The sequence below is a fragment of the Pezoporus occidentalis genome, unplaced genomic scaffold (genome assembly GCF_034315485.1).
Source record: "Pezoporus occidentalis ecotype Australia unplaced genomic scaffold, CSIRO_AGI_Poc_V1 ctg221, whole genome shotgun sequence".
Taxonomy (NCBI): Eukaryota; Metazoa; Chordata; class Aves; order Psittaciformes; family Psittacidae; genus Pezoporus; species Pezoporus occidentalis.
Genome location: NW_026914084.1, coordinates 1,235,359 through 1,254,742, shown reverse-complemented (window position 1 = coordinate 1,254,742; position 19,384 = coordinate 1,235,359). Strand labels below are relative to the sequence as shown.

The following is a 19,384-nucleotide window of genomic DNA, read 5'->3' as shown; positions in this document are numbered from 1 at the left end:
CCAGCTGAAGTAAGTGGCAATGCTGGCCTATGTCCTCCTTCAACCACCCCAGCTGTGCAAGCCCATGGCCCTGGTGTACCTCAACTGTGACAAGGGAGGCTGCCCAGTCATGTGGATTCCCCCTCTCCTAGAGGCCCCCACCCCAGCCTGTGTCCTGCATGCCCGTGTCCTCACACACAGAGTCCTTCTCTCTCGGTCCATTAATTTGTTTCTGCTGCCATGGCCAGTGGCAGGCACTGGGCTCTGAAAGCTGTATTAAAAGCCAGGTCAATACCAGCCCCTGCTTATTCCCTCTGGGGACAATAAATAAGTAATAAAGGGAGGGAAGGGCTTCATTAATTAGCACTGGAGAGGAGAGGTGGGACAGGACGCACGTGGAAAAATGAGGCTGTCTATCAAGTCAGGAGGCACCACAATCTAAGATCTCCTGTTCCCACTCTCTGCCCAGTGGGAGGAGAGGAAGGCATTAGAAAGGCACTAGGAGTGATGCCTTTTCTTTCTCCACTCCTGTCCTGATGCCTTGCTCTTTGGTTGTCATCTGTCTGCTCTCTTTTTATCCTTCTTCCAGCTCCTCTTCCCTTCTTGGCAAGGATTCCCAAAGGTGTCAGATCACTGCTGGGGTGGGCAGCTGTTTCCCACAGAACCCACATCCCGGATGAGAAATAGCCACATCTGGGTCTACACCTGTCTTGTTAGCCTATCTCCACTCTTTCTCACATGCACTTCCATGTTACCTTACTTTCTCTTCTTCTTTTTCCCTTCCTCCTCCTCCACTTGCCTGCTGTGCCTCCTTCTTCCTCTCACTCCTACTGTTTCCTTCCTTCCCCTTCTGCTTTTCCCTCCTTCATCTTGCTTTTTGAACTAATTCCAAATTGGTATCAAGATGCTGGTTTTATGCTGTGTAGATCAAGGGTTGGGTGGGACATATTTCTTCAGCCATTCTCCCCATATCACAACTGATGGGTGCCTGGAGCATCTTCCTGAGCTACCTGTTTGTCTGTTTGTCCTCGTATCATCTACAGTTTAGAAGGAGTGATTCTGCTGCTCCTAAAGGAAAAGGCTCCTCAGGTTTTTGTGTCTTTTGTTTAATGAGAGCAAAGTGACGTTGCAGCTCCAGCTCTGGTCGATGTCCTCCCTCACTCTCCCTGGTTCTCACTTGCCCCTACCAAATTAAAAGAAAACAAACAAAAAAAAAAGAGGTTTTGGGGTCTTTCATGGGTTTTTTTGATCCTTACATCTAGAACAGTGTCTGACACATCTCTGCCTTTTCGTCAAACACATCTTCTATCTATAAACCTTCCCTGGGCAAAACTCCCATCTCCAAAGCAAGCAGGAGTGTTTGACCCACCCTACTGGTACTTTTAATGCAAGTGCTTCCTTCCATACATGCATTTTGTATGATCTTCTCCCTGAGCAAATTCTCTGAGTCTCCTATTGTAAGTCTTTACTAGAGAGGCCCAGAACAGGGGAGCCCTTGTGGTGGAGCTTCCAGGCACCAATACCATACAAAGAGCAAACACCAGCACTAATAACTCTCACCAGTCTCTACACCTGGCTTCAGCCTTAGGGTCTCTCCTTTACTTCCAAACCTCCCCTGGGATATTAGACTTTATTAAAAATAAATAGTTACAAATTCAGTTTTACAGCCGATGGCAGCAGGGAGAACGGAGGAGGTGAAAGGAGGAAGTTGAGGGTCTGCTGTCCAGTCAGGTCACTTGTCTGTCATCCCAGTTGCACTGTGCCAGGGAGCAGTCTGAGTGTGCAAACACAGGGCCCTGCCTCCTCTGACAAGCGTCTCCGCAGAGGAGCAGGATGTGTTTTGCAAGAGGAGTGGGAGAACTGGGTCTGAGTCTGTGGAGCTGAGCTGCTTCTGGAGGTGACAGATGCCAAAAGCCAAGGAGAGTGCAGAGTAGGCTACAAAGAGCGTCCTTGTCTCCTAGCTTGGCATTTGCAGTGGAATACGGATTTTAGTTCTCATTCTGTTTTATACACAGTCATGTTCAACAAGCAATAAACATGCAAGTAAACCCCTCCCTTGAGATCCTTTCCCCATTTCCTCCAAGAGTCCAAAATTCTCCCATCCATCCTTATCTGGTCAGTGCTTAGATATCGCTTCTCTCCTTCCTAGTGGCAGTCGACTCCTGACAGCCATGGTGCCTACCCATGTTGAGAGGGTATCTGTTGAGACAGTCTGCTGCTCCCTCAGCAGCAGAAACACTTGTTGTAGGTCCTGGTCTGTCCATTGAGAGCAGGGACTCCTGTCGCCTCTCCAGAGATGAGAAACCAGGCCTGCTGCTCTCCTGTCTCTGGGCAGGAAAGGGGTCCTAGCACAAACTGCACACACGGGAAGAGTCGTGTATCCTCACTCCTCTTCCAGGTAGTATAACTTCATGGGAAAGGGAGTATATCAGAGCAGCTCCAGGCCTTGATGTACTCAGGGGCTGAGACACAGTCGTGGGAGGCATTTTTTGGTGGGCAAGGGACTTATCCAGCTATGTACGGGTGCAGAACAGAGGAGACTGTGGGCAACAGGTGTAGAATGGGGAGACTGGAGGAGTTAGATGGCTGATTCCCTGCGGTACGAGATTGTATCTAGGGGCAGAGTTGCCTGGAGCCGCTCCAGGTCCAGGTGGCTTCCAAAATCCATCATCTGGATGACGCCTCCCTCCTCCTTAGTGCTGCCTCCTAACACCACACCCACTTCGTCATCATCTTCATCTTCGTCTTGACTGACAAGAGCCAGCTCATTTTCATAGCAGAAGGCACTGGGAGGTGGGGGAGAAGGTAGGATAGTCATCTTGCTTTCTTGCAGCTCCCGGGCTGAGCAGCAAGGTGTGCCGGCTACCTCGTAGGTCTTGTGAAAGCGTGAATAATCCACTTTGTAGTGGTTCTTCTCCTCAAACACAACAGGTTCAAAGCGATGACCCCAAAGGATTTCACTAGCAAGGTAAGAGCTTCGTGCTTGTGTGGTCATGGCTGTGGCTTCCACCATCCCCTCAAGGATAACAACAATCTCAAAGTTCTCCGTCTCCAGCTCCTCCTTGCCAATCCCATAAAGTGGACTCTCCTCGTCAATCTCATGAACGATAATAATGGGTGAGACCAAAAATATACGATCAAGGCCCACATCGTAGCCCACATTTAGGTCCCGCTGGTCCAGTGGGAGATATTCCCCTTCCTCTGTCATGTAGGGCTTGATGAGCTGGGCTCGGACATGGGCCTCCACAATGTGGCTCCTCCTCAGGTTGCCCACCCGCCACATGAGGCACAGTTTGCCATCCCGCACGGAGATGACTGCATGGTGACTGAAGAGGAGAGTCTGGGCCCTCTTCTTGGGCCTTGCCATCTTGGCCATGATAGTGCCAATCATGAAGGAGTCAATAACGCAGCCCACGATGGACTGGACCACAACTGCCATGATAGCCAGCGGGCACTCCTCAGTCACGCAGCGGAAGCCATACCCAATGGTTGTCTGTGTCTCCACTGAGAAAAGAAAAGCCCCTAGGAAGCTGTTCACGTGCATGATGCAGGGCTTGAGGAGAGAGGGACTGCCTCCCACTGCTGGTGCATTGAGGTCACCATGGAAGAAAGCGATGCACCAGAAGAGGAAGCCAAAGAAGAGCCAGGAGACCAGGAAGGCAGCAGAGAAGATCATAAGCATGTAGCGCCAGCGCGTGTCCACACAGGTAGTGAAGATGTCGGCCATGTAGCGCTGAGACTTGTTGCTCAGGTTGGCAAAGTAGACATTGCACTGCCCATTCTTCTTCACAAAACGGTTGCGGTGCTTCCGCCGGGGGGCATGGCCCTTCCCATTCCGGCTGTGCCCGTTCATGCTGCCCAGAGCAGAGACCTTGTGTCCATCCTCTTCAGTTGAGACGATGCTGTACCTGGAAGAGAAGAAACAGGCATTGCCAGCAGAAATACATGAAGAATAACAGCAACCACTGAGACAGCGAGGGCGGGAGACGTGTGGGTGGCTCACATGGCTACGGTACCGCTGTGTTGAATATCACAACAGCACGTTTCCCTGGTTATTGCACCGTGGTGCCACCCTGACCAAATTGGTGGAGCTCGGCTGCAATATTTGTCAAGTCTTGCTGCCAGGAGGTTGTATCTATGGAAGTCCTGACAGGGCAGCAGAGCAGCAGAAGCTTGTAGCACTGTGCTACCTTCCAGCCTTTGCGGTGGGGAGGGATCCAAGGCTTTGAAACCTGGCAGCAGCTGGGACAGCCAGGAACCCCAGGAACAAGCACTCGCAGTATGGCCACACTTTGGCCCTGGCATTACATAAGGCCTGGATTTTCTGTTTTCTCCTCCCTGCTTTCATGGTGCATTGGTGACAATGTTTATACGCTTCCTGAGCTCAGGACAATTCTGTTGCCACAGCAACGCGCGTGGCTCCCAGTATCCTGCATCCGAAGCCAAAGGTGTAATTTGGAGATCAACAGCCAAAAAGTGCTGGCAGTTTCCCTGACAGAAGCTCCACACACATTTTCTGGGAGACATTTGCCCCTCCAGCTCCCCTCCCTCGCAGGCAGCACTGCTGCTCCCCCTCACAGGCTGCTGGGATAGTTGTAGATACTCCTTAAAGATGTGATGGCAGAAGATGCTCTGACCACTGAGGAAATCAAGCAAGTACACAGACGCACAAAGACCACTCTGCCGTCCCAACCACTAAGCCACAGCCTCCCAGGACCCCTCAAGCTGGCAGTGTCTCCCTCCCATCCATAGTGTTGACACATCAGCTGGAGCCCTCCTTCATAGGTTTTGTGACCCCCATCCTCATCTCATGGTGAGGGAAGCACTGGAGGCTGGAGCTGTGCTTCCTGGGGACATGGGCTTCTGCAGCAATGCTGGAATCTGTAGTTTCTGGTCCAGCACCATGCACTGCTTTGCTTCTCCATACCACTTCTTTGATCACTGTCCCCCTGTACAGAATGTTTTGGATTGGAGAAAGAGAGAGGAGCCAGGAGCAGGAATAGACCCTGGCAGATGATTTGAGAAGACTATACTGAAAGACAGGCTGAAGATAGGACCTGAGGGGCCAGAGGAGGAGGAGCAGGCCACCCAGGGCAGCAGCATCCTGGAGAGGAGGGTTACTCACCGGTTGACTCGGACGCTGCCCATGGCTCGCTGTATCATCAAGTGTCAGGGGGCTGCAGCTGGGAGGGCGCAGGATCTCATGCAGCAGCACTCACATGGGACCCAGTGGCTCCAGGTTTCACCTCTGGCGAGCTGGGACCGGCGCTGCCATTGCAATTGCTCTTGGGCACGTGCCTTGCAGGGGAGGATGAAGCAAAACCCAGTCAGAGCATCCCTTGACAGCACCCTTCCCAGTCTCAGAGCAGGGGGCACACAGCTCCCAGCCTTTTGCTCAGGAGGGGCCTGGAGTTGTCCATGGAGGGGTCCACTGCAGTCTGGCTGGAGCAGGTTAGGAGCTGATGGATCAATGGCCCACAGCCCCCATGCTTGCCGACATCTACTGCCAGGAGAAGGGCAAGGCCAGACGGTCACCACTCTCCAGATCAAGGGCACAATGGTCGAGCAGCTTGCGCGGCCCTTGCTCTGAGCTACTATATTAATATCATAGCTTACAGGAGGACGAGAGCTCAGCCAGGATAAATACCTCACACAGAAGGACTAATGAAGCATGGACATGCACGGCAGCCCTCAAGTATCCCCATCAGCCCAGCCTGACCCAGAGGGAATTTATTTCCAGGGGGTGCAGAGCATCCCTCCTGTTTCAAAGAGAAGAAAAGCAACGAGCAGAGCCAAAAGGGAGAACTGATGGAAAGTAAGGGCTTAGGGGTAGCCAAGGAGAAACTGGTTAGAGCAAACAAACCTTATGATGTGCCCTGTGTACAGCATCCAACGAGCAGCTCAGCAGCAGAGCCCTGGAGAGGAAGTCCAGCAGATGTTATGTCCTGACCCAGTTCTCCCCAGACAGAAGAATGGGGAAAACGAAGACTTAGGAGCCGACCTATCCTGCCTGCCCAGAGCTGCTGGGAAGTGAAATGCAGTGAGGGGGTAATGACTCACAGATTAGGAAGGGCTTTGTACACCCATGCTAATCCTGCACTGTAACCTTTGGATTACAGCAGTCAGTGTAGAGCGCAAGACACAGATAGAGCCAGTTAGTTTGCTTCCTCCCAACCTCAATGATGAGCAACCAATGGTTGCCCTATATGGGACAAATCCAAGGATCTGGAGGTCAAATCCAAGGTTTAGAGCTGCCTGTGAGTAGTCGTGCATGGACAGGAGAGAAAAACGGCAAGTGATGTCTGGGATGGAAAAGCTGGTGAGAGCCATCCTTGCCTTATCATCATTATTGCAGATTGGGGCTTCATGTGGCTAGGGGTGGCCACCACCTTCCCCCAGTTAGGAGCACAGACAAGAAAGCAGCAAGTGATGTGCAAGCACTGCTGTTGTCATGTCTGGGGTGAAGATTAACCAGCAGTCTCTCCTCCAGAGACCAAGGTTACTGAGGCACTTTAATCTCTGTGGCAACATAAACATGGTTGTCCAGACCAAGGATATTATGGGACCAGGAGAACACAGCTACCCTGTAGTCCACAGCTCACCATATAGAGGTAGAAGTGAACAGCTTCCTAAAAATTCCCATCAGGAAAAAACACTTTGGCACTGAACTTTGCCAGCACCCACCCCCACACTGCTCTACAGCATCCAAGTCTTAAAGGAGGGTTGGTTTGGACAGATACAGGAAATTTGGTTATGCAGCTGGGTAAACCTACAGCAGAAACTGGGGTTGGTAGCAGAAATTCATCAGAAATGTAGAGGGATGACCAGGTGATGAGGAAAGGTCACTTTGTGCTCACAGATGGTTCTGCTAGTATAAAGCTAAGGCATACTCTCAGTGATTACGTGGTGAGTTTCTACATCAGGCTCCTGCAGGTCTTTAGGGGGTGACAAAGGCAGGCAATTTAGGTATACCCCTCTAAGACAGCTCCAGCCAGGAGAGGAAGGGCATCTTCTGCAACTGGTGCCTTCCTTAGGCAGCCTGGATAAGCCACGCTCATCCTTAGCCAGCACTGACGCTGACACCAGAGGAAAGGCACTGCCACAGCTCGCAAGTATGGATACTTCACAACTGCCTAAAGGTTTCTCACCACCTTTGTCACCACCTCGCCACCACGACCCTTTCCCCTACTGCAGGAACAGATGCACAATTTCTAGAGATTTTGGATATCTGGCCTAGGAGGTAGCTACAAAAGAAGTAGAAGGAGGACCTAAGGAGCATCTGCTCACTGCAACCATGTGCAGTAGTCTGCTTCTCACCTTCCCCACCTCACCGAGGAGGGGCAAAGGAACCAGATGAAATGCAAAGGAATTGCTCATCTCCATTTCTAGCTGGTACAGCTGCAGGAAAAGGTGGGCACACTGTTTAAGAGTGCTGCATCCCATGCTGCTGTGCTTCCTCCTGGCTGTCACATGGGAGCCCAGGGCAGCCAGAGCTGTGGCACAGTCTGTTGCAGTATGTTGCCCACCACAGCTGGACCTTCCAGCCTGGGAAACATTTGCCGCTGGGTCCACAGCTCCAGAACAAAGCTAAAACTACATCCCTACCTGCAGTTTGTACTTAATCACAAGAAATAATTTCCATGAAGAATAAAGGCTACAAATCTGAACACACATTCAAGCACATGAGAGCAAATGGTTTTAATATAGGCTGCAGTGGGAGACCCGTGGTCTTGATCCATACACTCTTCTGTAGGACCCGAGTTCACGGCTCTTCTCCTGCTTCAACTTTATGAATTTCGCCCATAGATTCAAGGACCTCAGCAACAAAATGCAGCAACTCTTCTCCAGAGGTGAGCTGTTTGATGGACCAGTTTGCACACATTATTACCTCATGGAGGTTCCACGAGGAAAAATCTATGTTGTGTTTCATTGCTCCCAGGTCAGGTGTTTGGCCTGCTTTCAGGTTTTCATTCTCTGCCTTGGAGCTCTCCAGCTCTCCCTGGAGAATAAAGATCTTCTGCTTCAGCTTTTCCACATTGCTTTCTGCCTCCAGATCCCGGTGGGTCGTTAGATGGAGGTTCCACTCACTCTGCTGGGCAAAGGTCTGCGGCTCTTGGGCATCCCTCTCTTCTTTGGCCAGGCTGGCCTTCAGCTGCCTCTGCAGCTTCTGTATCATGCACACCTGGCTCTTCATGAAGCTCTGCATGCTTTCAGTATCCTTCTGAGCATGGCATTCTCCTCTCTGAGCATGTCGTTGGTCAGCTGCAGCAATTGGAACTGCCTGTCCCTGATGGCCTCCTCATACAGCATGTGGGGTCCTGCTCCCTTGATATGTTCTGGGTACCCCAGATAAGGGTCACTGGCATGGGCCCTCAGGGAAAAGGCATCAATCCCCGAGTGATTGCCCATGCTACACTGGAAAGAGTCATAGGAGCCACAGGGTTCCATACTTGCTGTTTGGAGGATGTGTGACCTTTGATGCACAGGGAAGTGACAGACTCAGCTGTGTTCCTCATCTTCGGACAAGCTGCCAACCCTTTTCATGTCTTTGTTAAATGGTGTCTGAAACTCCTGAGCTTCCTCCTCAAGCTCCTGTGCATACTCAGCCAACTTCCCAGCATAGGTTCTATTTTTCTCGGCTTTGTCTTCCACCATGTGAGAGTGCTTAGAATTTAGGGAAAATGGGATGGCTTCTCCTAGATCCTCCACCTGATTATCACTCAGATTCTCGTAGCTCTTGGACTGCAGTGGAGGACACACAGAGTGGCAGGAGTAGCTCAATTCATCATCAGCATCATCATCATCTTCCAAACCTTGAGATTCTGGGCAGACCCTCTCCGCTGTCCCCGAGGTGTCAAGCAGCCATGGCATTTTCAGGATGCTTTGGGCTGCAGCAAGCAGGAGGATCCAGATTACCCTCTTGGGGGTAAGTGACACTGACAAGCAGTGTGCCAACTTCTGCAGCCCCAGCGACACTCGTGGGGGAAGAAACAGATGCCTAAATCCCCCCCCACCCCCTACCAATGTGTTTGGGAGGGAGTGGAGAGAAGGTCCATGCATCTCTGTGTGTGTATTTTGGAGAGAACAGGAATCACCAGGTATGCGATGGCACCATGTGACTGCTGTCAGGTCATGACCACGGGGGAGAGGAACCAAACAACTGCAGAAGTGCCCCTTTTGGCAGCTGGGTGATAATCTGGATCCTCATGGTCTGGACCAGACTCCAGCTAGGGGATGCTGCCGGTGGGTAGAGAATAGCTCATGAAGCTACCCAAGACCTCCAGTGTGCAGGGGGGACAGGGACCAGCTGGCCCTAGCAGGCAGCATAGGGCAGAGGGGACAACCCTGCCCTGCAGGCTACTGAGGCTTCTCAAGCTGCAAGATCAAGCCAAGGGCGTTTTGGTGCCAGGGCTCACTAAAAAAAGACATCGCCAGCGCTTTGTCCAGAGGCATCACCCAAAGGCCCGTGCCCAGTGAGGGGTCTGCACCATGGCACTGCTGATCTGATTCATCCCCTGCTGCCAGCTGGCGCAGGGAAGCGTTAGTAATGCCGGGCGACACAAACTCGGAGCGGCACGAGCCAGGAGACGAACAAAAATAAACCTGCTTACCACTTCCACCCCAACACACCCCCACTGCGTGCGGTGCCTCCACGGGTGAGGCAGACAGGCAGGAGAGAAGCCCTGGGCTGGGGACTGCCATTGCATTGGGCTTGCATTCAGAGGTGCCACACCAGGAGGTGATGTAGCCACTGTCCCCCCTTCAGCAGCTGGTGACCCAGGGCCGCTGCTGACATCCCAGCCTGCACAATGGATGCTGGCAGCTTGGTTAGGCCAGGGGTTGTACCAAGAGGCCAAACCCTAAGAAAGCTCAGTTCAAATGGCTGTGCAATGGTCCTGTTGCTCCTTGGAAACCCGAAACACAAATGGGATGAAGGTGGAAGGCTCAGAGATGCCTCCAGCAAAAGGGGGGTTTCAGACCCTGGACAGGCAGATGCCTATCACATGGATGAGGGGGAGGAAAGCCTGATAAAGGACAGAAATATAAATCTTGCAGCATGGCTGAGGACCTTGGAGCTTGCTCTGCCTCCTGGGACCCGCATGTGGAAGGGAGCCAGGGGGTCAGCACTGACCCCTGGGGAGTTGGATGAAACCACACTGGTGGTTGCAGCATGGGTGCCCTGGGAGATGCTAGGCAGGATGCTCCTGCATCCCTCTGCTGCCCTGTCCTTGGCATACATCAACACCCACCTATTTCACGGCCTGAGGAAGCCCCCTGTCACTTTGGGAAGCCGCTGCAGCATGGACATTGTAAGCGCTGTCTTGCAACACTGAAGCTGGCAGCCACATGAGCCTCTGGGGACCAAGAGCCACCTCCAGCCCTGCAGCCTGGGCTGGCCTTCCCTCCTTCCCAATCACTTTCCCCTTCCCACACCCTAGATTGAGCAATGCCAAGGACTCCGCGGCGATGCTGCAGTCATCCCACCTTCCCAGGTGACACTGCGCTCCAGGAGCACAAGGTGACACTGCCCCAAGCAGATGTGTGGGGCTGGGCTGCTGCCATTGTTTCCTGAGGGCTCTGCAGGCTGATAATGCCATGGCACGTGGTGCCGATGAAATGTCTCCATTGCTCCACCTCCGGTACACAGTGCAGTGCCTCGCACGTCTCAGGCTTTCTTCAGCCCCTGCCAGAACAGATCATATATTGTCAATCCTTCCTTACATCTGCGATGGAAGAGTCTCATGAAACAGAACAGAAAAGTCCACGCTGAAGCACTCCCCCACTTCTCTTTTTATAACACCCATATCTGGTGCTCTGGGATGTACACCGTGAACGACGACGATGGAAAAATCCCAGGGTATTTTTACACTCTTAGTCTTTGCTTTATGTAGAGTTGTCTGGCAAATGCTTCCCTCCTGTCTGTGGTCAATATTGCAGCCTCTGCTTGCGCTGTGCTTCGTACCTTTATTCCTCTTAGCAGCTGCGTAGCATCACCTGGTTTTGAGAGCAGCTTCCACAGACCCATCCCACCAGCTCAGGCATGGCAACAACACAGCAGACACCTTCTTGGCTCTTGGGGAGGCAGGGTGGGAACACCCACTGCAGAGAGGGGACCGCTTCGGCACTTTGCAGACCCACAGCGTTCGGTTTGTCCTCTCTGTCCTCTCGGTAACCCCATCTCTTCTCCTCTTCCTCACAAATCCTCCTGCTGAGGCTCGTAGGGCCACGGGGCTGCATTGCTATGGGAGGCAGCGGCCGCGCTGTCACTCCTGAGTGCCGACAGGACTGGGTGCTAGGTGCTGTACGAGCACACGCGAAGGCACAGTCACCGTGCGGGAGAGTTTTACCATATTAAAAAGGCAAGTGACATATGGAAGGTGAGGGGAGGAAGCTGTAATCAACTCTTTACCATTTTTACATACACACTTCTGCCTTTTCGTTCAATAATTATAAATAGATCGAGTAAGTGCCAACAGTCCCCATCTGCCCGCAAGGCATGATCTGCTGACCAGTTTGTCTCTCTTAACAGAGGATTTTATTCACCTGCCTCTGCCCGGTTTAGATTTTGGGGTGGAGTGAGAAGGGGGGATTTTTTTTTCCCCTCCCTGTGAAGCTCTGGAGCTCGGGGATGGGTAATATGAAAACAAAACAAAATGATTTGAAGTTAAACCATCTCAGTGTGTGACTCAGAGCTATTCATAGCTCCCTGAAGCCAGCTGCAGCAACGGAGCCAGAAGGATTCTGCCCGTATTATTATTCCAATTACCATCTGAATTAAAAGTTTGAGCAGTGATCAGCCCACATACTGACGGGAGGGGGAGAGAAGAAAGCAAAGAGAGAAGGAGAGAAAGGGAGAGAGGGATTAAAAACAGATAAAAATGGGATCCACACAAAGGTCTCCGGGATGACAAAGTCGGGAAGAGGCACAGAAAGGTGACAGCACCAACTCCTGCCTGCTCCCACACCACCCTGGCGGTCCCTGCTCCGGCCACACAGCCTGGGCTCCCTGGGATCCTAGCAGAGGGGGGTACCCTGCAGGAGGGCTGGTGGGACTGCAGGGGCACTCATCCACTCTCCTCTGCATGACACAGGGCTTGGGGCACAAGAGGCAGGGGCAGGGGAGCAGCCGAGCAGGAAGGTAAGGAAAGCATGCTGCTGGGGCCATGGCTGGGGAGGAGTCCCCACTTTGTCTTGTCGAGTGAGGTGGGTGGGCTGGCATCACAGGGAAAATGAAATGCTCAGAAGGCCCCTGGCCTTCCCTGGGAGTGGTTCTGGGACAAAAAGGAGCCTGCCTTCTGTGGTAGCCAGGGTGCAGACCATGTCCTGGCTGCTCCCGAGGAAGCCCTGGGGCTGACGTACACCCCAGCAGCCATCCTACCAAAGCCATGGACCTGACCCCAAAGGGTTGGTGCAAAATCTGCAAGAGCTGTAAAACTGAAGGCGCTGGGGTGTCCCCGAGGTCCCTATGCCCTGGGTGGCTGCAGTGCACTTAGGTCACCTCCTGCAGCTTCCCAGCATGACTGCACCAGCAAAAAGGGCATTTCCCCTAACACCCACCCCAAGAGCTCCCTTACTGAGCATCCTGCCCTGCAGGAGCCTTGTCAAAAGGCTGCCTCCAGCAGTGTCCCTCCACCTCAGGGTCTCTCCAGCGCAGAACCCCTCCTGACCCCGCGCTGGCCTGGCCGGGAGGACTGCCCAAGTGGGGCATTTCCATGACTTTCGGCTCATCAGGGATATCATCTGACTCCCCACTGTGGCTGCACTCCTGACAGGGAAGGGGCAGCCTGCCAGTGCCTCTGCAAAGCACCCAGCAAGGCAGGCACCTGCAAATGGGTTATGAATGATGTCAACAACAGTGACAGCAACAAAGGGTGAGCTGCTACCCAGGGCAAAGCCTGCTCTTTACCAAGCCCCCAGCTGAGAGAGGCTGCAGCCACGGCTCCACACCGGCTGCTGTGCAAGGGCTGAGTGCTCAGCCTGGCCTGGCTGCTCAGCACTAGCCCATCTACCATAGGGAAAAAGTAATGCACCCACAAAACCCTTGTCCATGCTCTAACACGGAGCCCAGTGGAGGCACCAGCCTCTGAGGGGTCCCAGCTTCCCCCCTTTCAGTCATGCCTAAGGGGCACCAGGAACAGAGCTGAGGGAGTGTCCCAGGTAAGCTGCAGAACCACGCTCCCACAGGGAGCAGATAGACTATTTCACTACAGGTCTGTTGGCCTGTATTGCTGCAGCTTGCTCACTCAGGTTAAACAAACTCACACAAAAGGAACCAAGCCTACATGCCACCCGATGCCCATGGCATGGAGGACCGTCTCCCCCATCCTTCCCCTGCTCCCCAGCTCCACGGCATGGCAGGGGCTGCCAACACGGATGTGCTTGGGTACAGAGGAAAGTAGTGTGAAGCGGGACATGGCAACTGCATCTGCACACTAATACACCTTCAATTTCCCCCCTGCCATCATTGCGGGTCGCTGTGGTACCCCTGCTCACTCTCATTGGTGTCCTGCACACTCACTTGCCTCTTACCCACTGCTGTTGCCTGCAACTTCTGCACTGTCCCCTGCACCCAGACACGAGGCTTTTTCTTGGTGGTGGGAACAATGGGGACAGGAGATGTGATGACTTCTGGGGCCACTGTGTCTAGTCCCATGGCAGGCACCACCCCTCCATAATGCCAACAAGCTTTTGGAGAGATGAAGTGCCTGCCTGTCCTGCCTCTGAGACGCCGGTGCCCTTCAGCCCCTGTGCTCACTATGCTGCTGGCAGAGCCAATCTATATGGCTCTCATGAGGCTACTGGACTGCTTTACCTTCTTCTATAGAGGAGTAGCTTTTGACATTCTCTTCCTGTAAGCCTTTTTCCGACTTGCCCCTCTGTGCTGGTGCCTAAGCAGGCTTCCAGCAAATACCATGACCCAGCACGGAAATGGAGAGGGCAAGAGGAGAGGGGAGAGCAAAGATGAAGGTAGGGGAGGGGAGAACAAGCAGTGGAGAGGCAGATGGGATGAGGCTGGCAGCTCATTGCACTACTGCTGGCACCACTCACCAAAGAGGGAGAGAGAGAGTGAAGAAGGAGGCAGGAGAGGTGCCAAGGTCTTTTCTCTGAGCCCATTGCAGGGGACAGAGTGGGGGACGCTGCCTCCCGCATTTTCACATGGCACCAGGCTTCCTTTCAAGTGTTTCAGGAGAAATGTTGCCATAGAAATAAACCAGCCGTCCAGATTGTGAGGGGCAGGCCCACCGTGGTGGCAAGGGATGGCACAGATATGGGCACAGCAGTGACAGGAGTCCCTGGCCAGCAGTGTGGGGCTGGAGGGTACCATGTCCTCCATCCCCTGCTCCCTCATCTCCAGTGAGAGCAGCTGTGGTGCTGCTGTGCCTGTGTGGCCGGTGCCAGCCCTGAGTGGCATCTTATTCCCAAATACACCGGTGGGTGAATGTTGACACTGCCCCTGCAGGTGAGTTCCCTGCCATCAGGCTCCCAAGAGGACAGTAATGGAGGTAATGGGTCTCTGGGGCAGTAACGACAGGGTCGCCCTGGAGCCAGCTACTATCCCTCACCTCCCTGGGTCACAGCACCACCTTCAGTGATGGAGAACAAGTCTGAGGGACCTGAGGGTGAGAACCGGCTCAAAGGCGGCCTCTGCCCAATCCCGACCCCCCACTGCCAGAGGATCAGCATCTCTCCCGAGGAGGGGCTTCAAGACCGACCACCCCGTTAAAGCCACCTTGTCTGTGAGGAAAAGCACTGCTGGTGCCCCATGGGCTTCCTGCGAAGCACACACACACACACACACACACCCTCCCCCGGTGAGGGGCGCCGGAGCAGCACTGTCGAGGAACACGGCCTCAGCCCGTCGCGGTTTCCCAGCGCTGCGAGGCGGGCGCAGGCGCTGCGCTCCGTGCTCGCCATTCACAGAAACGCCAGCGGGAGGCTGGGGAGCCGCGCGGGTGAGGGAGGGATCGATCGCTAAGACGCGAGCATCCATCCATTGATCCCGGCCGCGCTGTCGGGTTGAGCCAGCCCAGCGCAGTAACGAGGCAGGACAACGGGAACTCGCTGAGGGCAGATTGCCGTTAATTGCTCCGCTCTGCGTCTGCACTGATGTCAGCACGCGGCGGGTGCAGGTACCCAGCACCGTGTCCTCCTCCCCCTTGCTGGCACCCTCCCACCGGTGACACCACCACAGGAACACGGGGTAGTGGCCTGTGGCCAAGGTTGGGGTGTCCAGAGGGGCCAGAGGGGTCCGTCCTGCCGGGAAACTCCATCTTCCCCAGCCACCTCCTCACTTCCTGGCTTTCCTTGTAAACCATGGAGGGTGGCCTCAAGAGTCAAAGAATGCTGCCAGCCCTCTGCCAGAGTCATAACGTTGTGGTGCTCAGCCTTGGCACCGGAGGAAGATGAGAGAGGGAAAAGGGGAAAGGTGAAGGAGAAGAAGCCCTGCTTCCCTCTGGATCAGCCCTCTCCAACTGATCCATACTCACCATCCTTCCTCTTCCCTAACACCTCTTGTCCCCACCAGGCTCACATTTCCCTCCTAAGGCAAATATGTCAGTGGCTACAAACAGTGATGACCACATGCTGGGGTGACTCAGGCATCTGTGGGTGCCACTTTCAATGGTGAATGGAGAAGGGGCACATCCCTACTCCTTCAGAAAAACATGCTCCCCACACACCCTGTTGTCCCCTCCAGAGCTCTGGGTCACGCTAAGCCTCAGATCCCTCTCCACACCTCCCACTTCCCATGGCCACCTCCTGCTGAGAAGCCAAGGAAGGCACAGAGCAGGGGTTGAGGGGAGTCTTGGAGCCATGTCACCTCCACCACACGTCCCCTGTGTGTGCTGTCACTGTCTGCCCTTTGCAGTACACCCCCCAAAGGGAGGAAGGGGAGAAGGGAGAGGCCCTGGAGCCATTCACTTTGCCATGGATGTAGCCTGGGATCAGCAGTGGGGATGGGAGACCAGGCTCTCAGTAGAGAGACTTGGATGTCTCTGGGTGTTTTGCCCAGGAGTGGGGACACAGAGGGCTGGAGGTGGCCTCAGGGATGCCTGAGGTGACCTGCCTGCACCATGCAAACAGTGAGGATGCCGGCCCTGCCAATAGGGAGCAAAGGCAGCGTGCCTCTGGCATTTTGCTCACGACTTCCTCCTGAGCTCCTTCACCCAAACCCAGTACCCAGAGCATCGTTTGCAGCGTGCCTATCTGTGGGACACTGGATCAGCACTGATAGGATCAGCCTCACTGGGACTAGAAGAGCTGGAAGGCAAAGGAAAAGGGGGGAGGTCTGGAGCCTAAAAAGCTCCATGAGCAGCGGGAGAGACAACACAGCCAGTTCAGCCCTGGGTGCACTCAATTGTGTAGAGAACGGGTCTCCAGCTCCGTTCATCTCCCACAGCCAGACACAACCATCACCTGCACGGAGCAGGAGAAACAGAAGGTGAGCGAGACCCAGCCCCGGGTGAGGAGGAAACGGGGGGAGACAACAGCAATGAGGAAGTTACCTGCAAAGCAACTGAAGCCAGGGTGGTGAGGGATGGGGGGGGAAGTTGGGAAGGTCCACAGGCAGGTGCTCACCCCTGCTCCATGGCCCACGGCTGCCCCGGTAGCTGTATGTGCGTACGCTGTGCACCACAGGCAACTTTATTATTCGCTGGCACGCTCACACGAAGCCAGGCATCTCCCTTAAGTTATATTTATCGCTGTTCCTCAGAGCGAGCGCAGAGCAAACAATACATTATTTTCCTAAGGGGAAAAAAAGCCCTTCCCAGTCTCGTGCCGGTGAGGGGAACAGCGCGCTCCAGCACCGCCTCTTACCCGGGTCCTGCCGAGGGCTGCCGCCGGCTCCAGCCGTGGTGCAGAGCCAACATCAGAGGAAGGGGAAAGCGGCCGGTTTCTCCATCTCACCATGAAGCATCTCAGCCGGACGGGAGGAATCAGGGAGGTCTCTCTGCAGCCTGCACTTGCCTCTGGCTTGGGCTTTCCACGCTCCCCAACCCACCCCCCCCCACCCCCCCCCCCCCCCCCCGGAGAGCTACTTCTCTGCCGCGACCTTCTCCTCTCCTAACTCTGCCCTGCCCACGCCAGCGCTCTCCTCCTGCCTCTGCCTCTCCTCAGAATGTTTCACTCCCCGGAGCATCCATCCCACGGAGCGCTGATGTGCCTTCCTGGCTCCGTGATGGGTTCGGGTCTCCCCCTCCTGCCTGACTCCCTCCTTCCCTGGCGTTATTCGCTTGTGCCCCTCGCTGCCCCCCTGCTCTGGTCCCCAGATCGCCCCTCTCCCTTCCACTCTTCCTCCCTGTGCGCTCCGCTCCCTTTCCCTGGCTGCCTCTCCCCCTCGCTGATTGCTATGCAGTCTGTAGCTGAGAAGTCAGTAACTCTGTGGTAGGATCCAACAGCTTTCCGCTACTTTAGCCCATCCTCGCGTGTGAGCTCAGAGCTGCGGAGCCACCATGGGGGAGACCAGAGCGCAACCATCGGCAGCGGGAAGGGGACAGCACAGCCACAGGATGCCCCCAGGGAGGTGAATCCTCCTGCCGGGATGAAATATCCACTGTCAGCGGGTTTTCCTACTTGGGTTTGGGATGCTGGGCTGACACCTCACCCTAAGGAAGGATCAGGCTCTCTCAGCTCGTGCAGAGCATCACCTCCCTGCATCTACAACCTGGTCTCCACACCCTGCAGTGCTGCGGGTGTCCTGCCAGGATGGGTGATGCAGGCGAGAAGGGATAGCCCTCGGGGATCCAGGATGATGCATGGCCACTCGGATGGGAAACCAGTCCCAGAAACCTCCTCCCTTGTGTCTCCATGGCCAGCAGCATCTCAGGGGCTTTGAAAAGGTCACTTCTTGGTGACAAGGCAAGAGGCCAGGAGACTCTGTGGCAGCAAAGCCAGATGCTGAAGTGCACCCTGTCCCCGCAGGCAATGGCTGTAGGCAGCAGCTCCCTGGGACTGCCCTGCACCAGGCCAGCAGGGTCTGTGGACATGGTTTCCATCTCGGTGTCTCAGCTGCTGTCCCCAGCATCAAGGCGTGTGCTGGAAAGTCAAAAGAGATAAAAAAAACCCTCACTTTTTGACTGTCCCTTGGGTTCCAATACTGCAAAATCATCCCAAGGTCCGCTGGCACATGGGATGCCTCCTCACACAGCTGATGAGCGCCACCATGGTGAGTGCAGCCCACTCTCCCCTGGCAAAGCCATCCCAGGGCAAGCAGAGGGCATTTTCAGTAGTTGCCCATGCAGATGAGCAGCTGCAAATGGAGAGCACATCCGCTTCCTGCACTGTCCAGCTTGCCTCAGCCATGGCTGCTCCCTATTGCTTAAATGGGGGATCCTGGGGAGCTGCAGCACCAGGATGGAGCAGGGCCAGCCCACTCCCTCTATCGCCTCCACAGCCTTCCCTATGGGGACCTTGTCCAGGTTCATGGAGGGGCTTGCTTTCCCAAACGCCCCATCCCCAGGACCTGTGGGGCTGCTTCCCACAAGGCTGGGAGCTGTAAAGGTACCCCATGGCAGAGCATACCAGGTCTCTTGCACCTCGACAGGTCTTTCCCCTTTGTGTGGAAAGGGATGAAAACACTGCTGAGACACTTTGCTCCTTCCCGGTGTGGGCAAAGCCACCACATACCCCTGCACCCACCTCACCTTCAGGCTGTGCTTCACCATGTCTGCCTTTTGCTCCTCAACTCCATCTTCCCCCAAGACTTCACCATGTTTCCCTCCACCTCAGCATCAAGGGGATGAATAGTTGCACCTTGCGCCAATAGGCAGCCTCCATGGCCAGGACCATCAAGAAGGGACATGGGGACATCATTGCTTCGAGGATGCCATCGGCCTGTTGTGGTCCTAGTGCCGCTGGGGTGCAGTGCCCTGGTCACCCCAGGCCCGCCGGCCCCAGCAGTGGGGTGGCTCACACTCACCACCCCCGCCCGTCTCCACCGGCACCGTCTTTAATAAGAAGCGTGGAATATTTTAGCACCTATGGAAAAGCCACCACAGACGGTGGTGGCAGCCGTTGCCAGGGAGACGCTCCCAAAAATAGCCCCACTCCGCCAACCTTTCCTGATGCTGCTGTGGGGATGAGGGAGGCAGAAGAATGGAAGGATGAAAAGGTGGAAGGATGGAGGAAAGGAGGGAAATAGAGATGGAGGAATGGATAGAGGGCTGGGTGGAGAAGAAGGGATGGAGGGATGGAGAGATAGAGGGGTGGATGGAAAGGGATAGATGGATGGGTGGGTGGATGGGGATGGATGGATGGAGGGAGGGATGGATGGATGGATGGATGGATGGATGGATGGATGGATGGATGGATGGATGGAAGGAGAGCTAGAGAGAGGGGAGCAGGAGCTTCTGGGAAGGTGAGTGAGCACTGCCTGACCCCTCTCCTGCCTGGGGATGAAGACAAG

General features: G+C 54.7%; 2 protein-coding genes across 2 annotated transcripts; both read right to left on the bottom strand.

Annotated features, from left to right (window-relative positions):
• Positions 1 to 1,550: 1,550 nt before the first annotated feature.
• Positions 1,551 to 17,588, bottom strand: KCNJ4 (potassium inwardly rectifying channel subfamily J member 4). The gene is made up of 3 exons (XM_062620539.1): positions 16,798 to 17,588; positions 5,105 to 5,277; positions 1,551 to 3,887 (listed from the first exon to the last, which is right to left on the bottom strand). The coding sequence occupies exons 2-3, from the start codon at positions 5,140 to 5,142 to the stop codon at positions 2,558 to 2,560; spliced, it is 1,368 nt and encodes a 455-aa protein (XP_062476523.1). The 5' UTR covers positions 5,143 to 5,277; positions 16,798 to 17,588; the 3' UTR covers positions 1,551 to 2,557.
• On the bottom strand, positions 7,546 to 10,464 carry LOC134164578 (endosome-associated-trafficking regulator 1-like). Its single transcript, XM_062620509.1, is given in 2 exon segments — positions 7,546 to 8,187; positions 8,190 to 10,464. Coding segments are annotated over 2 exon segments (1,296 nt in total). The 5' UTR covers positions 9,040 to 10,464; the 3' UTR covers positions 7,546 to 7,741.
• Positions 17,589 to 19,384: the final 1,796 nt, after the last annotated feature.